This window comes from Fringilla coelebs, assembly GCF_963513975.1.
Source record: "Fringilla coelebs genome assembly, chromosome: Z".
NCBI lineage: Eukaryota > Metazoa > Chordata > Aves > Passeriformes > Fringillidae > Fringilla > Fringilla coelebs.
In genome coordinates this window covers 33,819,174-33,837,737 of record NC_140031.1, presented here as the reverse complement: position 1 = coordinate 33,837,737, position 18,564 = coordinate 33,819,174, and the positions used below count along the sequence as shown (strand labels likewise).

Below are 18,564 nucleotides of genomic sequence, written 5' to 3'. Positions count from 1 at the left end.
TCCCTGCAGAAGTTATGTACCTTCCCAACTAAAGGATGGGACAGTAACACAAAGTGAACAGAATATTATGTAGTAGTATATTTTTCACCTTTTCTATGCAGTCATCAAAAAATGCCAAGCCAGTATCCTTGTCACTCACAAAACTGCACTCTTCAATGAAGCGGCTGAATATCTGTGTCTTGGTGAGATGTGTGTAAAACTTTGTATACGCCCGATCTCTGCTCTTTAAAAATCCTGGTAATAAAAGGGAACACACAACTAAATACCAGGTAAAGTTTCATAAGAAATTAGTACATGAAGTGAGTTATTAAACATATTTCACGTAAATCACATAATCAAAATAAATTACTTAAGATGCTAATATATAAAGTATTTGCTTTATCAATAACAACTGCTTATATCTATTTGCACTTGGAAGATTAAAATAACAGCATTTTTAATAGCTTTTTTTTTACATCCTTGGCAACCAATCACACCCATGTAACCCCTCCTCACTCTGTTTGTTGATTCATTGTGCAAGAAAAAGATGACCTTGTACAAAAGCATCCAACAGCTAAAACAATACTAAAATAAAAATTAAGTTATTCTAAAAGGTGATGGGCTTGATAAAATTGAATACTCTACAAATGATCACCTAAAAATTTCTTCTCAAATATCTTATCCAGTAATTAAAAAAAATCAACAACCCCAAAAGAAGACACAAGACCCAAACCACCACTACAGACAAAACCCCTGTGACATTTTATGTGGCATGTCACTCATGAACAGATCTGAATAGTTAACAGTGATAAGGGAAGTGACATTTGCCAACTATTGTTTATTGCTTGCCATATTTCTGATTTCTGCCCCATTCTCTACTATTTTTCCATGTCTATCAAGACCATTACTTCACTCCTCACTACTGGCCTTTAGCATTTTTGCGTCATACAAATTGAGAAATATTTTTTAATTCCCAAAAGATGCTTTTGCAGAATACGCCATGATGAGACGGCATCATGCTACCAAAAAAAAAAGCTTTTCCTAATACTGGAGTTGTGCAAACCTGCAGTCCTATACATATGTATCTGTGTTCCAATCAACTTTGCATAGCTTAACTTTAGACACCTGCAATTTTAAATACCGCCAAGGACCAAAGGGAACTTTGACCTTTTGAAGTTATGCAGCTCTTCAGCTCTGAAGCTGTAACACTGCCAATGCTATCAGCAGCTTGTTTGCCCTACCCTCACCTTGATGATCAAACAGTGAATCGGCTGCAGTTGCTTTATTTGAAGGTGCCTGAGTGATTGGCTTGAGGAATGTTCTGTAACCCTTCAAAATAGATGCCATGAAACGGAGAAATGCTTCCTGGATCAACATCTCAATCTCTATCATTTTCTTCTGCCAGGAGAAATCTGCCTCTATAGGTGTCATTTCCACTGCAGAGCCTTCTTGAGTCTTCCTGTGAACTAGCAATAAGCAACACATACAAGCCTTTAATAAAATTCAGTGCATTCAAAATTTTCTATTTGCCCATGTTCATAAGTGATAAGCACTAGAAATCCCATTATTATTTTCCAATTGAATGGGCTGACATTAAAGATTACCTCAAAAGTGTATTTTCCTAACTCATGTAGCAGTCTGTGACACAAAACAAGGATGTCAGCTCAGTTAATATTACTTCATACTCAACTGAATACAGTCTTTAAATGATAAATCAACACAAACACAATGCACCATGTGTAGTAGTTTTTTACAGTCCCTGCCCCAGCCAAGCTCCTTTTGGGCGGCTGTACAATCTCCACTTTCCTCAAGCATTCTCTCTAGGCCTTAGCCTTGATTAATGGCTTCTAAGCATTAAGGTCCCCTTCAGCTCACCAGAAACATGGGCCATTCTCAGGAACTGCTGCTGCCTAAAGAACAGTTCTTGCCTAATGGATAGTCTTGGAACACTATTTGACTGAATAATAGCTTAAACAGACATTATTATTATTATTATTATTATTATTATTATTATTATTATTACTACTACTACTACTACTACTACTACTACTACTGGACTTCTGAGGAAAATTCCAGTAGTTTTCAGTCCACAGGATGAAGACTGACAGATTACTGAAGATGATAATTTTGTAATACTATGAAGATTAGTCCTTAACCAGGCCCTCTTAGCTCTCCTGGGTAGCTATGACTGCACCAGTGCCTAATTCTCAGTGGGACCTCTCTGAGCCCACCAGCTCTCTAGTTTGCCATGCCATACTCTGAGGACCATTGCTGAAACCCGCTGACAGGGTCTGGGCTACCCCCCTCAGTACTGGGTACCACCCAATCCTCAACGCTCAACCTGTCACCCTTGGAGTGTTGTCAAGGGATGGGAGTATCTCACTGAACTCAAAGTGAATTTTCAACAGGTACATACACATTTGCATACAATTCTTTGGGTCTGTGTGCATGTTTGTGTCAACGGACTTAAACACCCAGTCGCAAGTAGAGTATGAATATTTCCATCTCAGATCTGTAATGAAGTTACTGCGGTGCTTACAGTAAATCTTCTTAAATCACTTTGTAAATGTTATATCAGTCAACGATTAAGCGCTGCTAAATCCTCTAGACAAACCTGGGGCTTAGCTCAGACTTGGCCCCTTGGTCTAAGGCTGAGTTTGGATTCAGTTGCACCTAGGCTCCATCAGGAATTTAGAAAGCAAGGGGGTCCTCTCTGACTCTTGAGGACCTCTTGACCCTACAGATGTGTCTCTTTATACCTAGCTCTTTATACCCTTGCCCCTTTGCATTTCCAGACTTTGTTAAAATCATTCTACCTTGATTCTAATCTGATTTTTCTTTTGTTCTTCATCAGTGATAAAGTGAATCTTGCTACTGAACTTTGTTGTGCTTTTGCAAAATCATATGAAACCTGCTTTTGCCAATAGCTTTGCTGCTGATTCTTTAAGTGACCTAAACCACTCATTTGTTACACCATGTTTTTCCAGTTCTGAAAAATACACATCTACAACTACTTTTCTAACATCAATCCTAACATTTTAGTGCACCAAATGGTGGAAACAAGTAAGTGACATCAAGAGTTTACTCTTGCATTCTTAAAAAATCAGCAGCAGGTATTGCTGAAAATGACAGTTCCACACTTAAAACAAAAATATCAGTTATAATAATAAAATACCTCTACATAAATATAAATATTACAACACAGCTATTATAATATTGTTAAAATAGAAAAATATTTAAGAGAGACCACTGGTTGTGCTCAAGACAGAATTAGGAAGTAATTCCTAATGAATGATACACACTTCTGATGAATGTAAAAGTTAAGATTTTCTAACAGATGAAGTAAAGGCTATTTGAAAAAAAAATCATCGAAAACTAAGGCAGGAACACCTACCTCTTAATTTCTTGCTTTTATGAATTTCATTTATGAATTTCTTGCTTTTATTTCTTTCATTTATGAATTTTCTCTATCTTAGGTACACCTATGAGGTCAGCATGGTTTTCTTCTCCATAACAACATAACTTTACATACCCTGAACCATCTTACCTGAAAGAATCTATTTCCAGTTAGAAAGAAACAATACCTGAAAACTGTTAGGTCAGTTAGAACTTTGCTCTTATCTGTCAAACACATTAGGCTGAATAGAGCCAGTAGTTATTTTTCTTTTAACAAAACAATTTGTCAAAAATTAGCTACTCCATTATTGTGGTAGAAAAGTCGTTATCTAAGGTATTCACTAGCACTGGACCCAGGCAACCACCACCTCATCAGCCTCCCTTCTGTGCCAGGGAAGAGCATGGAACAGATCCTGCTAGAAGCTGTGCTAAGGCACAGGGAGAACAGGGAGGTGACTTGAGACACTAGCACAGCTTCACCAAGAGCAAGTCCTGCCTGCCCAACTCAGTGACCTTCTGTGATGGAGTGATTACATCAGCAGGGAAGGGCTAGAGATCTCCAGAACTGTGTAAAGCCTTTGACATAGACCCCCACAACACCTTCTCTCTAAATTGGAGACAAATGGATTTGACAGGTGGACAGATGGATAAGAAATTGTTTACCCTCCCATCCAGAGGGTAGTTAGTGGTGAATGGTTTAGAGCCCTGACCGATATTAGTGACATGTGGCATCCCTCAGGGGTCCATATCAGGGCCTGTGTTATTTATTATCAAAAACAAAGACAAAGGGATCGAGTGCACCCTCAGCAAGTTTGAAGATGACACCGAGCTGAGTGATGCTGGTGACATGCCTGAGGAATGGGATGCCATCCAGAGGGACTTGGACAAACTCAAGAAACTGAGCCCACGGAAATCTCCTAAGATTTAACAAGACCAAGTGCAAGATGGTGCACCCTGAGGTGGGGAACCCCCAGTATCAGCACAAGCTGGGGGATGAACAGAACTCTGCCAAGGACTTGGCGGTGCTGCTGGATGAGAGGCTGGACATGACCACAAATAAAGGAGAAAAAAGGGATTAAATTCTAAGAATTCACATTTAAAGAGTCTAACAAAAAAATCACACTGCATGTGATAGGAGGAAATCATTACATTTATATACTAATTCAAAGTTCTTATTTTATCTATTTCACCTGCTGCAAGCTGTGGGTGCAGTTTCTTTAAGGTGCTGAGAAGACTTTTACATGGTTTTTTAGGGAACTGCTTCCAGTTGGTGCTCTTCTTATCATCTGATCTAAACACAGGAGAGACAGAAAAGTACATATAAAATAGAGACAATATAAAAAAGAATAATGTCAACAGCCTTCAGTTGCTTCATTTACAGAAGACAGTACCTTAAAATTATTTTGAAATCTTGACCCTGTACCTATTTGTTAAAAATAATAAAATGGGACTGACATAACTCAGAATTTCATTTATTCAGGTACACAACAGTATAAAGTGAGTAATGAGTAGTTTCCTCCAGTCTGCAAGGAAACCTGCCTTCAGATTTAATTTAGACTTTATAGGCTATTTCTCTTTTAGATTTTTTTTCAGCCTTGCCAATATTATTTAAGCACACTCTTCTGTATGTGATTATACAAAGTCTATTTCTAGACTATGGCAGTCCATAAACCTGCCATACTACTGCTCCTTCAAATAAAGGCAGTTCTGAGTACAACATGTTACTGAAAGAACCCAGATCAGTCTGACAACTTGATTATCATATGGTACTTTGCTATATGTCTATGGCAACCCAGTTCCATCTTCACAGTCTAACAGGTACTAGAAAGACTGGGAATTCAGTTCACAGTTGGAAAATTATGTGGTTGATTAAGCAGTGGGGTAAATTAACTAAAGGGATGCTCATCTTCTTTAAGGACAACAGCAGGTTTAATAGACCTCCTTTAGCAGTGGGATATAAATAAAGAGAAGGGAATAAATCCCAAGAACTCCTATGCCTCTTTCTGGAAGGCAGAAAATGGGAGAGAATTGCTCTTACAGAAAATATAACAACCCTCTTTGTCCTGAAACCTAACCAGTTATTACTACCCAAGCTGATACTGGGACTAGTTGTTTTTGCACTTTGCATCTGTGAAATACTTGTTCCATTATTATTTGCCTTATTGGCATGAACACAGAAATATCTTAGAAAGGAAGCCAGAGATCCTGGAATTAAAGAAAAATTCCATGCATATGGATGCCTTTGCCCATTCTTCCCCCACAATAATGGCTTGCCTATAAACAATACAAATAGTACCAATGCAAAAGTGACAGGAAAAAAATCCTGCTTAGAAAATACAACAAACTTTCAAATCTTTACCCTAAAAAGGCTAGGTAACATTGAAGGCTCATTAAGTATCACAGAGAGAGTTAAAAAAAATTTAAAATAATAAGGAAGATGCTGAATTAATAAAAAATATTTTTATTTATTTTTAAATTATTTTATTTCAGATATTTAGGTATTTTATTTATTATTTATTTTGAATAAAAGGTATTTAGTATTTTTTGTTATAGCTTAAGAAAGCAGCATACTTGCTCTAGAAATTGATTTTTCTATTAAGCAGTCTTTCCAAGTCAGAAACAGTGCTATTAAATACTTTTATACCTAAGCAAGCAAACAAATAAATCCAGCACTACTGCACTGCCATAGAACTAAAAAGGGCCAAAAGTCGATGTGGATAAAATTAAATGAAAAAAAAATCTTTATTCACTAATAACACAGCATTTTCATAATTCTATATTATTTTTAACACAAAGTGCTTTATGGATATTTGGGCTTACCTATACACCCCCAAAACCAAAAGATATACTCATTGCCAGGTTAAAAATGCTTTATAACACAGCTACCAATACTTCACATTTACTGAAGTCAAAAGTTACATATGCCAAACTCCTCTGGAAGTCAAACACGTATAGATAGGATAAATGCAAAATGGGCAGCAAAACCAGAAGCAATCATTTCACTACTGAAAAAGAAAAGGGCTTATAAGACAGTAAAAGAAAGGGTGGGAAAGCCTTTCCAGTTGACTGCCTCATAAGAGGTCAGCCACTAGTAGATTTTTAGTATTTGGTCTTTCTAACAGTCCTACAGCATCTTGATATTCCTACCTCCCTGCAAATTCTCCTGGTTTTATCTCTACTTTTCTGCAACACAATCCTCAACTTCCATTCTACTTATGAACAAAAATACTGAGGTATTTTTCCCTGCAAGAATCTTCAAATGATTAAGTTATCTGTCATGACTTTATTCAATACATTCTACTTTCACAATACCTACAATTACTCTCTTGGTGGCATAGTACTTTGTTATAAACTGATGAAAATTATTTTTGAAGTGTTTTTCATGGAGACTTAGGGGAAGGAGAAAAAAACACCAGACAGAAAAAACAAACACAATTTGTTTCATTGTTTACCATTTCCTGTGATGCTACTAACAAAAAAACATATGTCAGTAATGTAAAGGAAACATTGACATCAGTAGAGGAAGGGTCCTTCTGAGACAGTAAAAATCCAGTAAGCATTTTACTGATCCACAGGTCAAATTACTAACTCTAACTCAAGTGAGTGAAAAAAAAGTCAAGTGTTAAAAAATGACATGATAAGTAAAACAAAATTTGCACAAAGATGTGCACTCGAATTAGTGATACTCATCCTCATCTTGAACTAGCTTAGATCCATCTTTCCATTTATGCTCTAGCTAAAAATGGAAAAGTAGTTACTAAAAAGCTTTCTATTTATGTTCTAGCTAAAAATGGAAAAGTAGTTACTAAACAGTGAAAAAAACAACTTTTCCTTTCTGTTATTTGTGCTCACATTATAGAAACCCAGAATAATTATTCTGAATTAGCCTCTCCTCAAGAAGGTGCAAAGAAACTGTTCAAGGAATACTTTCATTTAAGAGAAGTACTACATTACAATACAATAATTAAGTTAAAATTTTTTAGAGTTAATGTAGTGAAGACACCAAATTTTGCTTGATTAGTCTCACAAAAAACATGGTCCTTGTAACTTCAGAAAAATTTCTTTATGAATACTAACATAAAGTAGCCCAAGTGCAAGATAGTTATCAAGAGTTATTATGAAAGATCCTGAAGCATTCATGTTCATGAAGGTTGCTTTAAGATGATCAGGTCCAACCACTTAAATAACACTTTCATGACTATCACAAAATCACGTCCACAACTAAAACAAGCACTGCATCTATATGTCTTTTAAATACCCTCTAGAGCTGGCGATTCAGCAACTTCTCTGAGTAGTCAATTCCAATGCCTGACCACGAGTGAATAAAGTTTTCCTACTATCTAATCTAAAGCTCACATGGTGCAACTTGAGGCCTTTTCCTTTAGTCTTGCTGCTTGCTACCTGGGACAAGAGACTGACCTCCACCTGGCTATAGCCTCCTTTCAGGCAGTTGTAGGGAGTGATAAGGTCTTCCTCAGGGTCCTTTTCTAGATGCTACACAACCCCCGATCCCTCATCTGCTCCTCACAACCCTTGTGCTTCAGACCCTTCACCACCTTCTCTGGACAGGCTCCAACACCTCAATGTCTTTCTTGTGAAGTGCTCAGAACTGAACACAGCATTTGAGATATGGCCTCAGCAGCACCCAGTACAGGGGGACAATCCTTTTGCTAATTACTTACCATTGTTACTGCATTTATAGCAAGATCTGCCTCAAATTTTTATAGGAAGTGTGAAGTGTTGATCCTTGACTTACTAAGTTTTAATTTACTTTAAAGCTTTAGAAATTAAGAAAAAAAAAGGGACAGTAAGAAAAAAACCATGTTGGCTCAAATAGTATTTAACAATTTTGTCTCCTGAGCATTTCAGCAATCTCTTCATCTACAGAAAAATGTAAAATCTCCATAGAACTTACATGTAGACCATGTTTGTGTCTAAGTCAATGCACACAATATCCTGTGGTGGATCGTACAGATCAAAGTATCGTGAATCAACTCCAACAATAAATGGAAGAGGTGCACTGAGTACGGTGGCCAGAGACAAAGGACAGAGGGGGATATATGGACATTGCCACTGAAATGGAAATATCATCTGAAGGAAAAATTAAATGAAATAAATGCATTAAAAAAAGGCAACAGGTACCATACAAGAAAAAACAAGAAGTTACATGCAGCACATTGAAATGAAATTACTAAAAGCTTTGTAACGCTATCAGGAAAAGGTCCCCAAGTTTGTTACTTTAACACAGTATAACTCTCAGCTAAGCACAAATCATGATCTTCTAAGAGTTACTACATAGGGCAATTGAACTAAATGCTATTGCTTTGACCATTTAGTATATCAGTCATTTTAACTCAAAGCCTTGTTACAACTGTGATATTTAAATCAATTTCTCTTACTGCAGTACAGAACACTTTGTACTTACAGCTACTACAGCTTCAGCAACTCCTGTCAACACAGCCGGTCTAAGGGAATGGAGGAGAATCTTGCCTTCTAGTAATACAAAGAGTAACAGAGTGGCACAGTTTTCTGGTCCAAGATTCATGAGCAGAGTGCTAAAGTTTGCTCCACTAAGGAGTGGATGGGAAAGGAGAAGAAAAGAAAAATGTTACAGAGTTTAAAAAAAATTCACTACTATCAAATTTCTGATAACCGTCAACGTTAGGGATCAGCTAGTTGAATGGTGCTAATACACATCAGATACCTATCTAAATAATAGCTATCACATCATTTTAAGGCTTGTACTACCCCAAAGAAACATAAATTTAAATTCTATTGCTAGTGCTAAATTTGTGTTGTTTACAGCACTCGCTCTCAGAGATGCACTGGCATCTTGTCTTCATACCAACAAAGCAAAGCTAATTGCTAATTCAAACAAAAATAACACCATCAGTTTCATATGAGTTACCTCACACAAGAATCATGAACTAGAGTATCCATTTGATCTTAGAATCACAGCATCAAATTCCTGTGTGAGTTAAAAATAATCCATCATTCTGATGGAAACGTGCTTTTAGTTTCTGCAGTTTAGCCTCCATTCAATTTGTTGAGACTGTATGCATTTAGGAATTGTACTGACTCTATGAGTACAAGGGTGTAAAATCTGTCCTTAAAAAGGTTCTTACGTGTTGTTTTGCAATTTAGTGCCTGGCTGCAATTTTTTATCCAAAAGCTTGTGCAACAAATGTGATTAAAGATGGGATTCTGCATAAAGAATACTATATGATAATGTTATCATCATATAATCATATGATTATATGATAATATTAGAATATTATATGATAATGGGTGGAGAGAATAAAAAGGGAGAAGATTTTGGTTTTTAACTTGAAATCAAAAGAGCGTTGAAATAAAACTCCACGTCACAATCTAACCCAGAAGATGCAGGAAGCATCCGCAGACACTGCATCAACCTTCAAGCACAAATACTAATCTGGAGGTACACCCCTGTATTCCCAAAATGTTTGCACACTTGTGTATTCATGGATTTCACCTAACTGCTGGATGCTATTGTCTCTCTTGGATCTAAAAAGGGGAAAAAAGCAAGACAGCAGTCTCTATGCTATTAAATTTTGCTTACTAGATTGGTTCTGAAAATACAAGATCTTTAAATATGGGTATTTTTTTCCTCACAAATGCCTTATTATTCCTTTAAGAGTTCCTGCAATAATCTGGCAATTTATCTTTATTTCAGGATAATTAGTGATATTTTACTTCCACAAGGGCCGCATGTATGTCAAGACAAGACTGTGTAACATTATAAACACATATTGAGCTTCCTGTTTATAATACTTCATGATATTGCACTAATATTTGACTTTCTTCTATGACTGACTCCTGCTTGCCTCTGATTTTTTCAAGTAGCATACATTTAAAGCATTAATAATGATACCTTAATGGCAACGGTGTAGAAACTGGCTGTGACAATATTAATGCATCATGGGCAGAAAGCTGAAACACATAAAGTAATATGTGATTGATAAAAACAACTCCAAGTTAATACAGTATAACATTCCAATAGAAATATATATCCATAGTCTCACAGACCACCTGGCATAGAGACACAGTGACTTTGGGACTTGGGTTCACTAAGTGAACAGAGCTCATATTAGTCACCAAAACAATTCTGAGAATTACAGGAAATCGTCTGTGACTCAGTGTCACAGTCATGTAACATGCTGCTAGGTGACTAAACAGAGAAGTTCAAGAGACAGCGCCCCAGGGGACTAACCTCTGCCCCACAGCAGTGGGTGGACAAATGAGGGGAAGACAGAAAACAACCCTACCACTGAGGTAATGCAAATGGTGGCTATAAAATGAAAGCATAACACATGGCAGATATTTCAAAAGTGCAAGTAGAACACTTCTGCCATCCACACCACCTGAAGTATGAAAGAGTTTGTTTCCTTTGCTAAGTTGTCCCAGGTTTGTATCAATGTGAGAGTAGGCCAGCCCATCCACCTCTTCCCCTCTCCCTTCCAGGAGGTATGCATTCAAACCCAAGTTAAAAAAAATAAAGAAACCAAAGGAAAGAGAGGACTTGCTCTTGCTGCAGCTTCAAATGGATGAAAATTTTTGCTTACCTGCACAAGAATCCTTGGCCTTTGTGGTGAAGGGAAAGGTATATTGTGCATAAAATGGGATATATGCCTGCAAAGAAGACAAGATATTAGAAAAACAGCACCAGGGTGTAATGAAGGGCTGAAAACAACGTAAAGCATATTTTAGAATTAATATGTTAGCATTTTTTAGAAAGACTTCTAAGATTTCTTTACTCTTTTGAAAAGTCTAAGAGCCTGTTTGTGCAAGCTAAAATGAAGAAGCTTCATTCATTCAATTGCATGCCTGAAAATTAATACTGGCAGCTTCAGATATGTAAGCAAAAGATAAGAACATACTGGCATTTAGGCAAGCCACTTTAAATCCCAGGCAGCCTAACCCTGTTCTCCAGTTTCTAAAGAGATTCTGCTAAGAGAAAATATTTTGCTGGATTTCTTAACATCCATCTTATTTGAAGGTAACATCATTTTCCAGCAAAGTTTCAGGACCATGACAAGCATCCTCTGCAGAGTTTGCACACATATTCATAGACATGAATTAGCAGCAATGCTTGGAAACAAACAGATATTCACCACTGATGTACAGCATTACTGAGCTGAAATTCACTACGCTAAAACACAGGACTAGAAATGTAGCATGTATTACAGCACAGCCTGTTCTGGGCTTGATGTAGCTAAAAGAGAGGTAAACAGGCTTGACATATTCTAAAAAACACCCAGACTAAAATCCAGTTAGCTTTGCTGGCACTGCAAGAGCCAGTAGTATTAAACAGGAGCAGCAATAATTTCTATCAGTACAACATAAGCTAAACAGTGCAAACATGACAGTGGATCAACTATAGCAACTACAGCAACATGATTTCTTGAGCTTATGACAACAATCCCACAGAAACTTCAAAAATGTTTTACATACTTTTCAATGGGAAGAGGATGAGGTCCAGAGACAGAGAGTTTGTAGATGAACATAAGAAATTTTCGAAATGCTTCAAAGAAAGGCCAGTGTGAAAGAAGACAGATGCATTTGTTTGAATTGATGGACTTGGAAGTAATCACTTTTCTCTCTACAGTTGTCAGAAGACCCAGCTGTGATTGCTGTTTTTCTGTTAGCAGCTCCCGGGGATAAGGCTCATAAAACTGGATAGCAGCACCGTAAACCTACAAGATCAAGAAAAACAGCTAAGCAGGCCAGTATTTAACGGGAATATGGGCTAGAACTTTTGATGCACCTTTAAGTCTTTGGAGTTTGCACACACTACAGTGCTTTTGCTGGTACCTATGAAATGATTCTATTTGTGTAACATGCACAAAGCAACCCTATAAACAAAATGCCTTGAACTTGCTTCCTCATTTCATTTCACCTTCCTCAACCAGTGAGAATTCATACTCACTTGAAAGGGAAGGAACCAAACCTTCATTTTGTGACAAAACTTTATCCATTAATCATCTGGGTCAAAAACATGCCCAAAATCTCAAACACAAACCCTCATGAAATGTTTCTGTTCAGTAAATTCCCCTATCATTACCAAACAAAACAATAAAACTATTTTAGCTTTGACTTTTCTCATTTTATCAAATTAAAAAGATATTTTCTAATACTCCTTATCTATTTGTCTGTGTTTCATAACTGAGTTATTCTGTCAAGCTTAGCAAAAATTAATAAGGAAAGAAAAACAGTAGCAGCTACTGCATCCCTCCTAGCAAAAGAAGTATTAATATTTTGAAGCAATGTGGTTTTGTTCTGTTTGGAAATGGAGAAGTATGTAAATTCTTTTTATTAGGGGAGTGAGACAGAGTGGAAGTTGAGCTGTTATCACAACAGAGCCAAACTGCTGTTTATTAGAGAGCTAATCAATCACACGTTGATACAGAGAGCCAATAACACATTACAATCACTAACTCCCTCATACAGTTCACACACATTCACAATTGGCAAGCTGAAACAACAGCTGGGAGACCAACCCTAAGCAAACGCTCCCTTGCTTCATCAGGAGTACCTCTACTACCTTCCTGCCTGAAACCTAAATCACACAATACATTTTTGGTGTCTTTGTATGCTGATGGCCTTACACAGATTCAGCAGAATCTGAAGATGGAATTCAGATGTTCTGAATCTATTCCTTCATGCAAATTAAAGTCTTTCACATACTACCTCTCAATGCACACTTTTCTTCTCCCTGCCTTCCTGCTTTCTGGTAACTAGTTTTCAATTCACATGCAGAGATATGTACAGAGCCCTATTACAGAAAGTCACACGCCCTGTTATACATAAAGTCACATAAAAGTGTCTTTTAAGGTAACCAAGTGAAAATTGTAACAATTGGCTACGTCGCTAACACCTGTGTTAAAGGCTCTTTAATATATAGGCTATGCTTCCATTCTCATTACATGAAAGAACAGAGAAAGCCATGTGCTGTGAGCTATGGTTTTGTTAAGGGTCTGGTTCAACCTACATAGGAGTAAACAGCACATACTCTTCCAGCTGCTTCCTGTTTTCTTCAGTTTCATCTTACATGAAGCCTTAAGAAATATAACTTTATAAGGGAAGTATTAGTGTATTCCCCAAACACAGAAGGAACAATCCCTGTGTAGCTCCATAACAGCCATCTGAAATAAAAGCAAAAACACAGAGCCATACCTTTTCCGCTGAAGAGCAGGTCAGTACAAATGTTGAGAACACTGGTAGTGGATATTTGGTTTGAGGGTCCCAGCATTCAATAGTAGCTCCCATAGGAAGGCAGAAGAGAGGTACAGAGTCTGACAGCGGAAATGACTCATAGTTCTCTTGAGGATATCTGAAAAGTAAGCCTCAAAGAAAAAAGAAAAGTACACATTTGCTCTGTAGGCCCTAAATATTGCAAGGAATATATTTTCCACAAAATATAGCTACATCTACACAACTGTGGGTTTACTATTGCTGCTCATCTTGCTTGTTCTGTGGAACACCAACTTTGTTATCTATTCTTTCAACTTCTATTTGATAATGTACTCCTTTTAAAGGAATTTGGTGCACTTACTGCTCAGCAGAAATGCTTCTGCAAGTTTTTCTGGGCTTCTTCATAAACAAAAAATAATCTGTAGCAAGGCATTAAAATTTTTTTTACAAGCCAGACTTCTTGTTTATTGTTCAGAACATTTTTGACTCTCTTCAAATAAAGAAGAAGAAAATAGTTGCAGAATTGAAAGGAAGGAACAAATTAACCAGAAGATGTTTAGGCACAGAATGAAATACAAGTAAACCTGAACAGGATTTTAATTACTCCTCCATTATCACCAACACAAAAAATATGAAGTCTTTTCCTAAATGTGAAATGTTTGCAAAGACAAAAGTTTCTAAAGCTACTCAGTTAGCAAGCCTGTCACGATAAGAACTAAAATAGTAAAGAGAAATGTTATTCCTTTTCTTTTTCCCCTGGGAAAAAATAAGGTGAGCAAAGAAGGCATTATAGAAGCTGATTTCAAACGACATCCTCCAGGACCAGTATTCTGACAGACAGCAGTTGAATTTTTCAAATTATTATTTTATTTTAACAAGGCATTTGAATCCTTTTGTTAACATGTTAAGACAGCTTCTAAAATTACTTACCAGCTTTATATGCCAAAGAGTTAGAAGCTGGCACAGACTTCTTGTAACAAAGGTATACACTGGAACCCCACTGGAAGACACAAGTTTCATCTCAGAACCAGCCAAGATGACAACAAGCAACAGAAATCAAACATTTGAATATACTCCCTTTACAAACAAATCAAGTATTTTAACAAAAAACATTACAGAATAAAATGACCAGCTGGCAGCTGAGTGCATGTAAATGACAAAAATGAGAATTCACCCTTCTCTCATTTTTTAGACATTACATAAAATAACCACACCACACACAACCACACTACTCTCTGACCTATGTCAACAAAAGAGCAAGCAAAAGTGAAGCAAATTAATTTTCACCTTCATGTTTCCTTGCTAATTTAAAAGTAGACTCTTAATAGGGACCTCATTACAAGAAGTCAAGTTCAAATCATCATAACTCATAATTTGAAGCTTTTATTGTAAACTGGTTATTGACATAGTGTTTTTGCAGTTTGGCTACCTATACTCTACTATTCAAAAAAACTCACTTATTCCACTGCAACTAAACTAAATGCAAAACAAAACTAAAACAAAAAGAACCAATTAAAGCAAAGCACACCAAGAAACTCTAAGCAGTAATTATCATCCTTACAATGCATTAGTAACACAGGCATTAATGAATAACTAAGAAAAAAGTATTTCTGCTTCATCCCAAGTGTCAGCATCCCCAAAGGGTGTGGGAGAGATAATTCAAGAAAAGTAAAATTAAAACCTCATTGCACTACTCCTAAATAGCACATAGACATGAATGTACAAACAGAAGTAGCAAGTAATCAGTATGAAACAGTCATTTGCAACATGAAAGGAACTTAAAGCAACAAAACCTACAAAACTGACATCTCACACATCGTATAAAGAATGAAGGAATTCTGACACAGTGATAGAACACAATTACAATAGTGCTAAGAAGAGTTTAAGGAGCTCCTCCTTTAAATATATGTGTTGGGCTAAAAAGGAAAAAAGAAAGAAAAAGAAACTCAAGCTTACAGATACTCACCATACCACAATTTAAATTCTTATCCACCTTACAGAATGTGTGAGGAGGGGTTTCCCCTTTGCTGGTAACAATAACACAGATATCTGTCACTGCCAGTGAGTTCTGGGGTCGCACTGGAGGGGCCCTTCGGTAGGTGATGAAGATGCGTTGCGAAGAAGCCGAGCTGTTGTTAACGTTAGCACAACGACCATACGGAGTAGCTTGAATCACCTCACAGCCCGAAATTATGCGTTCCTTCCCCTCGTAGAGAACTCTGCGCACGGGAAGGAAACATTATCATGCGTATTCAAACAGACACGAAGTTACCCGAGTGAATTTGGAGAAACTGTCCATCCATTAGCAACCTATGTCATCATTGCAACATTTTAACATGAATCTCATACATTCTCTTTCATCATGCAGTACCTGAGGTTGAAGAAACTGCTCAGAAATATTTAATACTATACTGAACTCTCTGTGGGAACAAACCAGAGTTTCAGAAAAATAAAATCAAGCTACATTGAAAAGGATTTATTATAGAGCTAGTTGGAATGATGCACTATCAATGAAAAATAAATACAAATTCCACTTTAAATTGCTTGCACACGACACAGTGGATAATTTAATCACTGAAATTACTACTAAGTCTTTTAAAACTTGTTTTTTTCTGGGTTTTTTGTTAAGCATCTTTTGGGTTTGGGGTTTTTTTTGTTTGTTTGGTTGGTTGGTTGGTTTTTAAAATAAATATTTTTGAAAAAGCACAGCAGAGGACAGAAGTCTGCTTCCCAGACGAATTTTTACAGAAAAAAACAATCCAAGCCCAGTAATAATTGACATTCACAGTTTGAATAACAGTGCTTAAGAAAATGAGGCAGGAAGACAAACTAATACTTTGTTCCACAGTAGAGGAAGAAATATTAAGTACAATTGACTGTACATCTAGAAAGCAGAATGTATCTTACATATCTTGTATATTTTATATGTGGCTGTACAGCAACATTCATGGGGTGCATGACTTTTTTCTTTTTGCAAGATCACTAACTTAGATCATCATATTTTTAGCAAAAAATGAAAGATCCTTAACAGCTTCACAGCAGCTAAATAAGCTATAACATTTCTTTACCTAAGATAAAACTATTAGAAAGTCACTGTGAGAAAAAATGTGGAAGTCAAAACATACACCTGAACATTTCTGATGCACAGATGTTATTATAGGGCAAGCTTTATCTCCCATTCCACACCCAAATATGCAATGGCTCCATGTGCTTGGTTCTCTGCAGTATGTACAGAGTACTTGTCACCTTCAAATCAGTTTTTATCATAACAAGACATAGGATAAAGGTAACACATTAAACCTTTGTACTTTGTGATCTCCAGCTTCTCACTCGTAGTCCCTCACAAGGTTAAAATAAGAAATAACCAGGAAATACATATTTACTATCCCCAAATACCTTTGGTTAAATGTTTGACAGACTAGTACTAAGTACATACTTGAAAACTTCAGAAAGTCATGTGTCTAAGCTAAAATAAGAGTCTTTTTTCATATCCAACTATTCTCAGAACTTGAGAAAAAAAAATTATTAAACTTCCAAAATTACTTAAAGACTATTTCCATAATTAAACTGGAATATGCAAAAATTACCATTTATTAGGATTTATTAAAAACCACATCTTGTAATAGTATTGATGACAGACATAAATTACAGTCATAGAATACTTTAAGAAAACAAAGAAATCACATGAGTTGGGGCTATATTGGTGTAGCTACTAGGCTGCCAATTTATTCAACTAGTTTATGGAGGACAACAATATTCAACGATGGTTTCAGTTGTAAAGACTCTGACCATCAGACTTCGTACATTTTAAACAATGTGTATTCTCAGAACCAGCCCAGTACCAGTATTTCCAAGTCGCAACATTAGTGTTAATATACTACCTACTGGTTCAAGATATTTATAGAAAAAGTAGGTGTAACTGAACTACTCCAAAACTAAGTAAAATTCTGGAAGAACACTTATTTTGCTCCTCCAAAAAGTTAAAGAACCTCAAGCAAAACAGAATCCAAACAACTACAATGGCAGCAGCTCTCAGGCCACATCCATTGCGCATAAGGAGTTTACATGAATTCTCCACATCACTGTCTACATCAATCAGAATAAAATACTAACAGGACAGTCTCCAATTAAAGTTTCAGCTCAGTTTTATTTCAGTTTCACGTATTTTAAATAAAATAAAAATTATAAATTTATTCCAGAAACATTTGTCAGCTTTCAGCTTATAAGAAGGAGCACAACATTAATCAGACTGTTCCAGCAGTCCAATTTACTAAGTTTACAAGTATTGAAAGAAAAATACTTTAAGTGTTCAAGACTTTATCAGTGGGGTCACCTCTCACCAAAAGAAAAAAGAAAATGAAAGCAACACGCACCTCTACATGTACACTAGAGCAGTATTATTAAACCCACACCATTTCCTAACCTCATGCATAGTTCGCAACTTACAGTACAATGCTGTATCTGCAAGCAAACAGAAGAGAGCCACCACCCATGAATCACTCAAATTAAACAATGGTTTTAATGATTCAGAGAAAACATTCATAAGTGATGCATGAAACAGTGCACATGACACCCTGTGTATACAATGTCCTCCCTGACAGGGTAAGTTTACTTCTACTTGTTTCAACCTCCAAGTGTCTGCCTTTGATTAATTATTACTGATCACTAGACTTGTTTCCTGCCTTTTTACATTTATAGTTTGGTCTCAATCCTAAGTACACATTATTTGCTACATTATTCTATCAAGGTCCATACAGTTTCACTTCAAGCAAAATGTAAACCAGTTTACTCTAGATGTTAGGTCCTTTGCTACAAAACCCAAAAAAATCTTATCTCATTGTAAGACTGACATTGCACGTGGAAGCTCTCTCACACCCAGTTTTACTGATTTCAAAGTGTACTTCAATGCATCAGGTAATAGAGTTTAGAAAGAAGAAATACAACTTGTGGCTGTTGAGCTAAAAACCATAAACCATA

General features: G+C 36.5%; 1 protein-coding gene across 1 annotated transcript in view; it reads right to left on the bottom strand.

Annotated features, from left to right (window-relative positions):
* Positions 1-18,564, bottom strand: part of DENND4C (DENN domain containing 4C) — a 70,442-nt gene that overhangs the window by 28,825 nt on the left and 23,053 nt on the right. The window contains exons 3-13 of the mRNA XM_084225863.1: positions 15,554-15,806; positions 14,518-14,587; positions 13,570-13,739; positions 11,848-12,089; positions 10,959-11,025; positions 10,268-10,326; positions 8,801-8,945; positions 8,291-8,466; positions 4,566-4,666; positions 1,227-1,445; positions 89-234 (exon numbers count right to left, since the gene is read on the bottom strand). Of these exons, the coding sequence (XP_084081989.1) occupies positions 89-234; positions 1,227-1,445; positions 4,566-4,666; positions 8,291-8,466; positions 8,801-8,945; positions 10,268-10,326; positions 10,959-11,025; positions 11,848-12,089; positions 13,570-13,739; positions 14,518-14,587; positions 15,554-15,806 (1,648 nt within the window). The remainder of the gene's footprint in view (positions 1-88; positions 235-1,226; positions 1,446-4,565; positions 4,667-8,290; positions 8,467-8,800; positions 8,946-10,267; positions 10,327-10,958; positions 11,026-11,847; positions 12,090-13,569; positions 13,740-14,517; positions 14,588-15,553; positions 15,807-18,564) is intronic.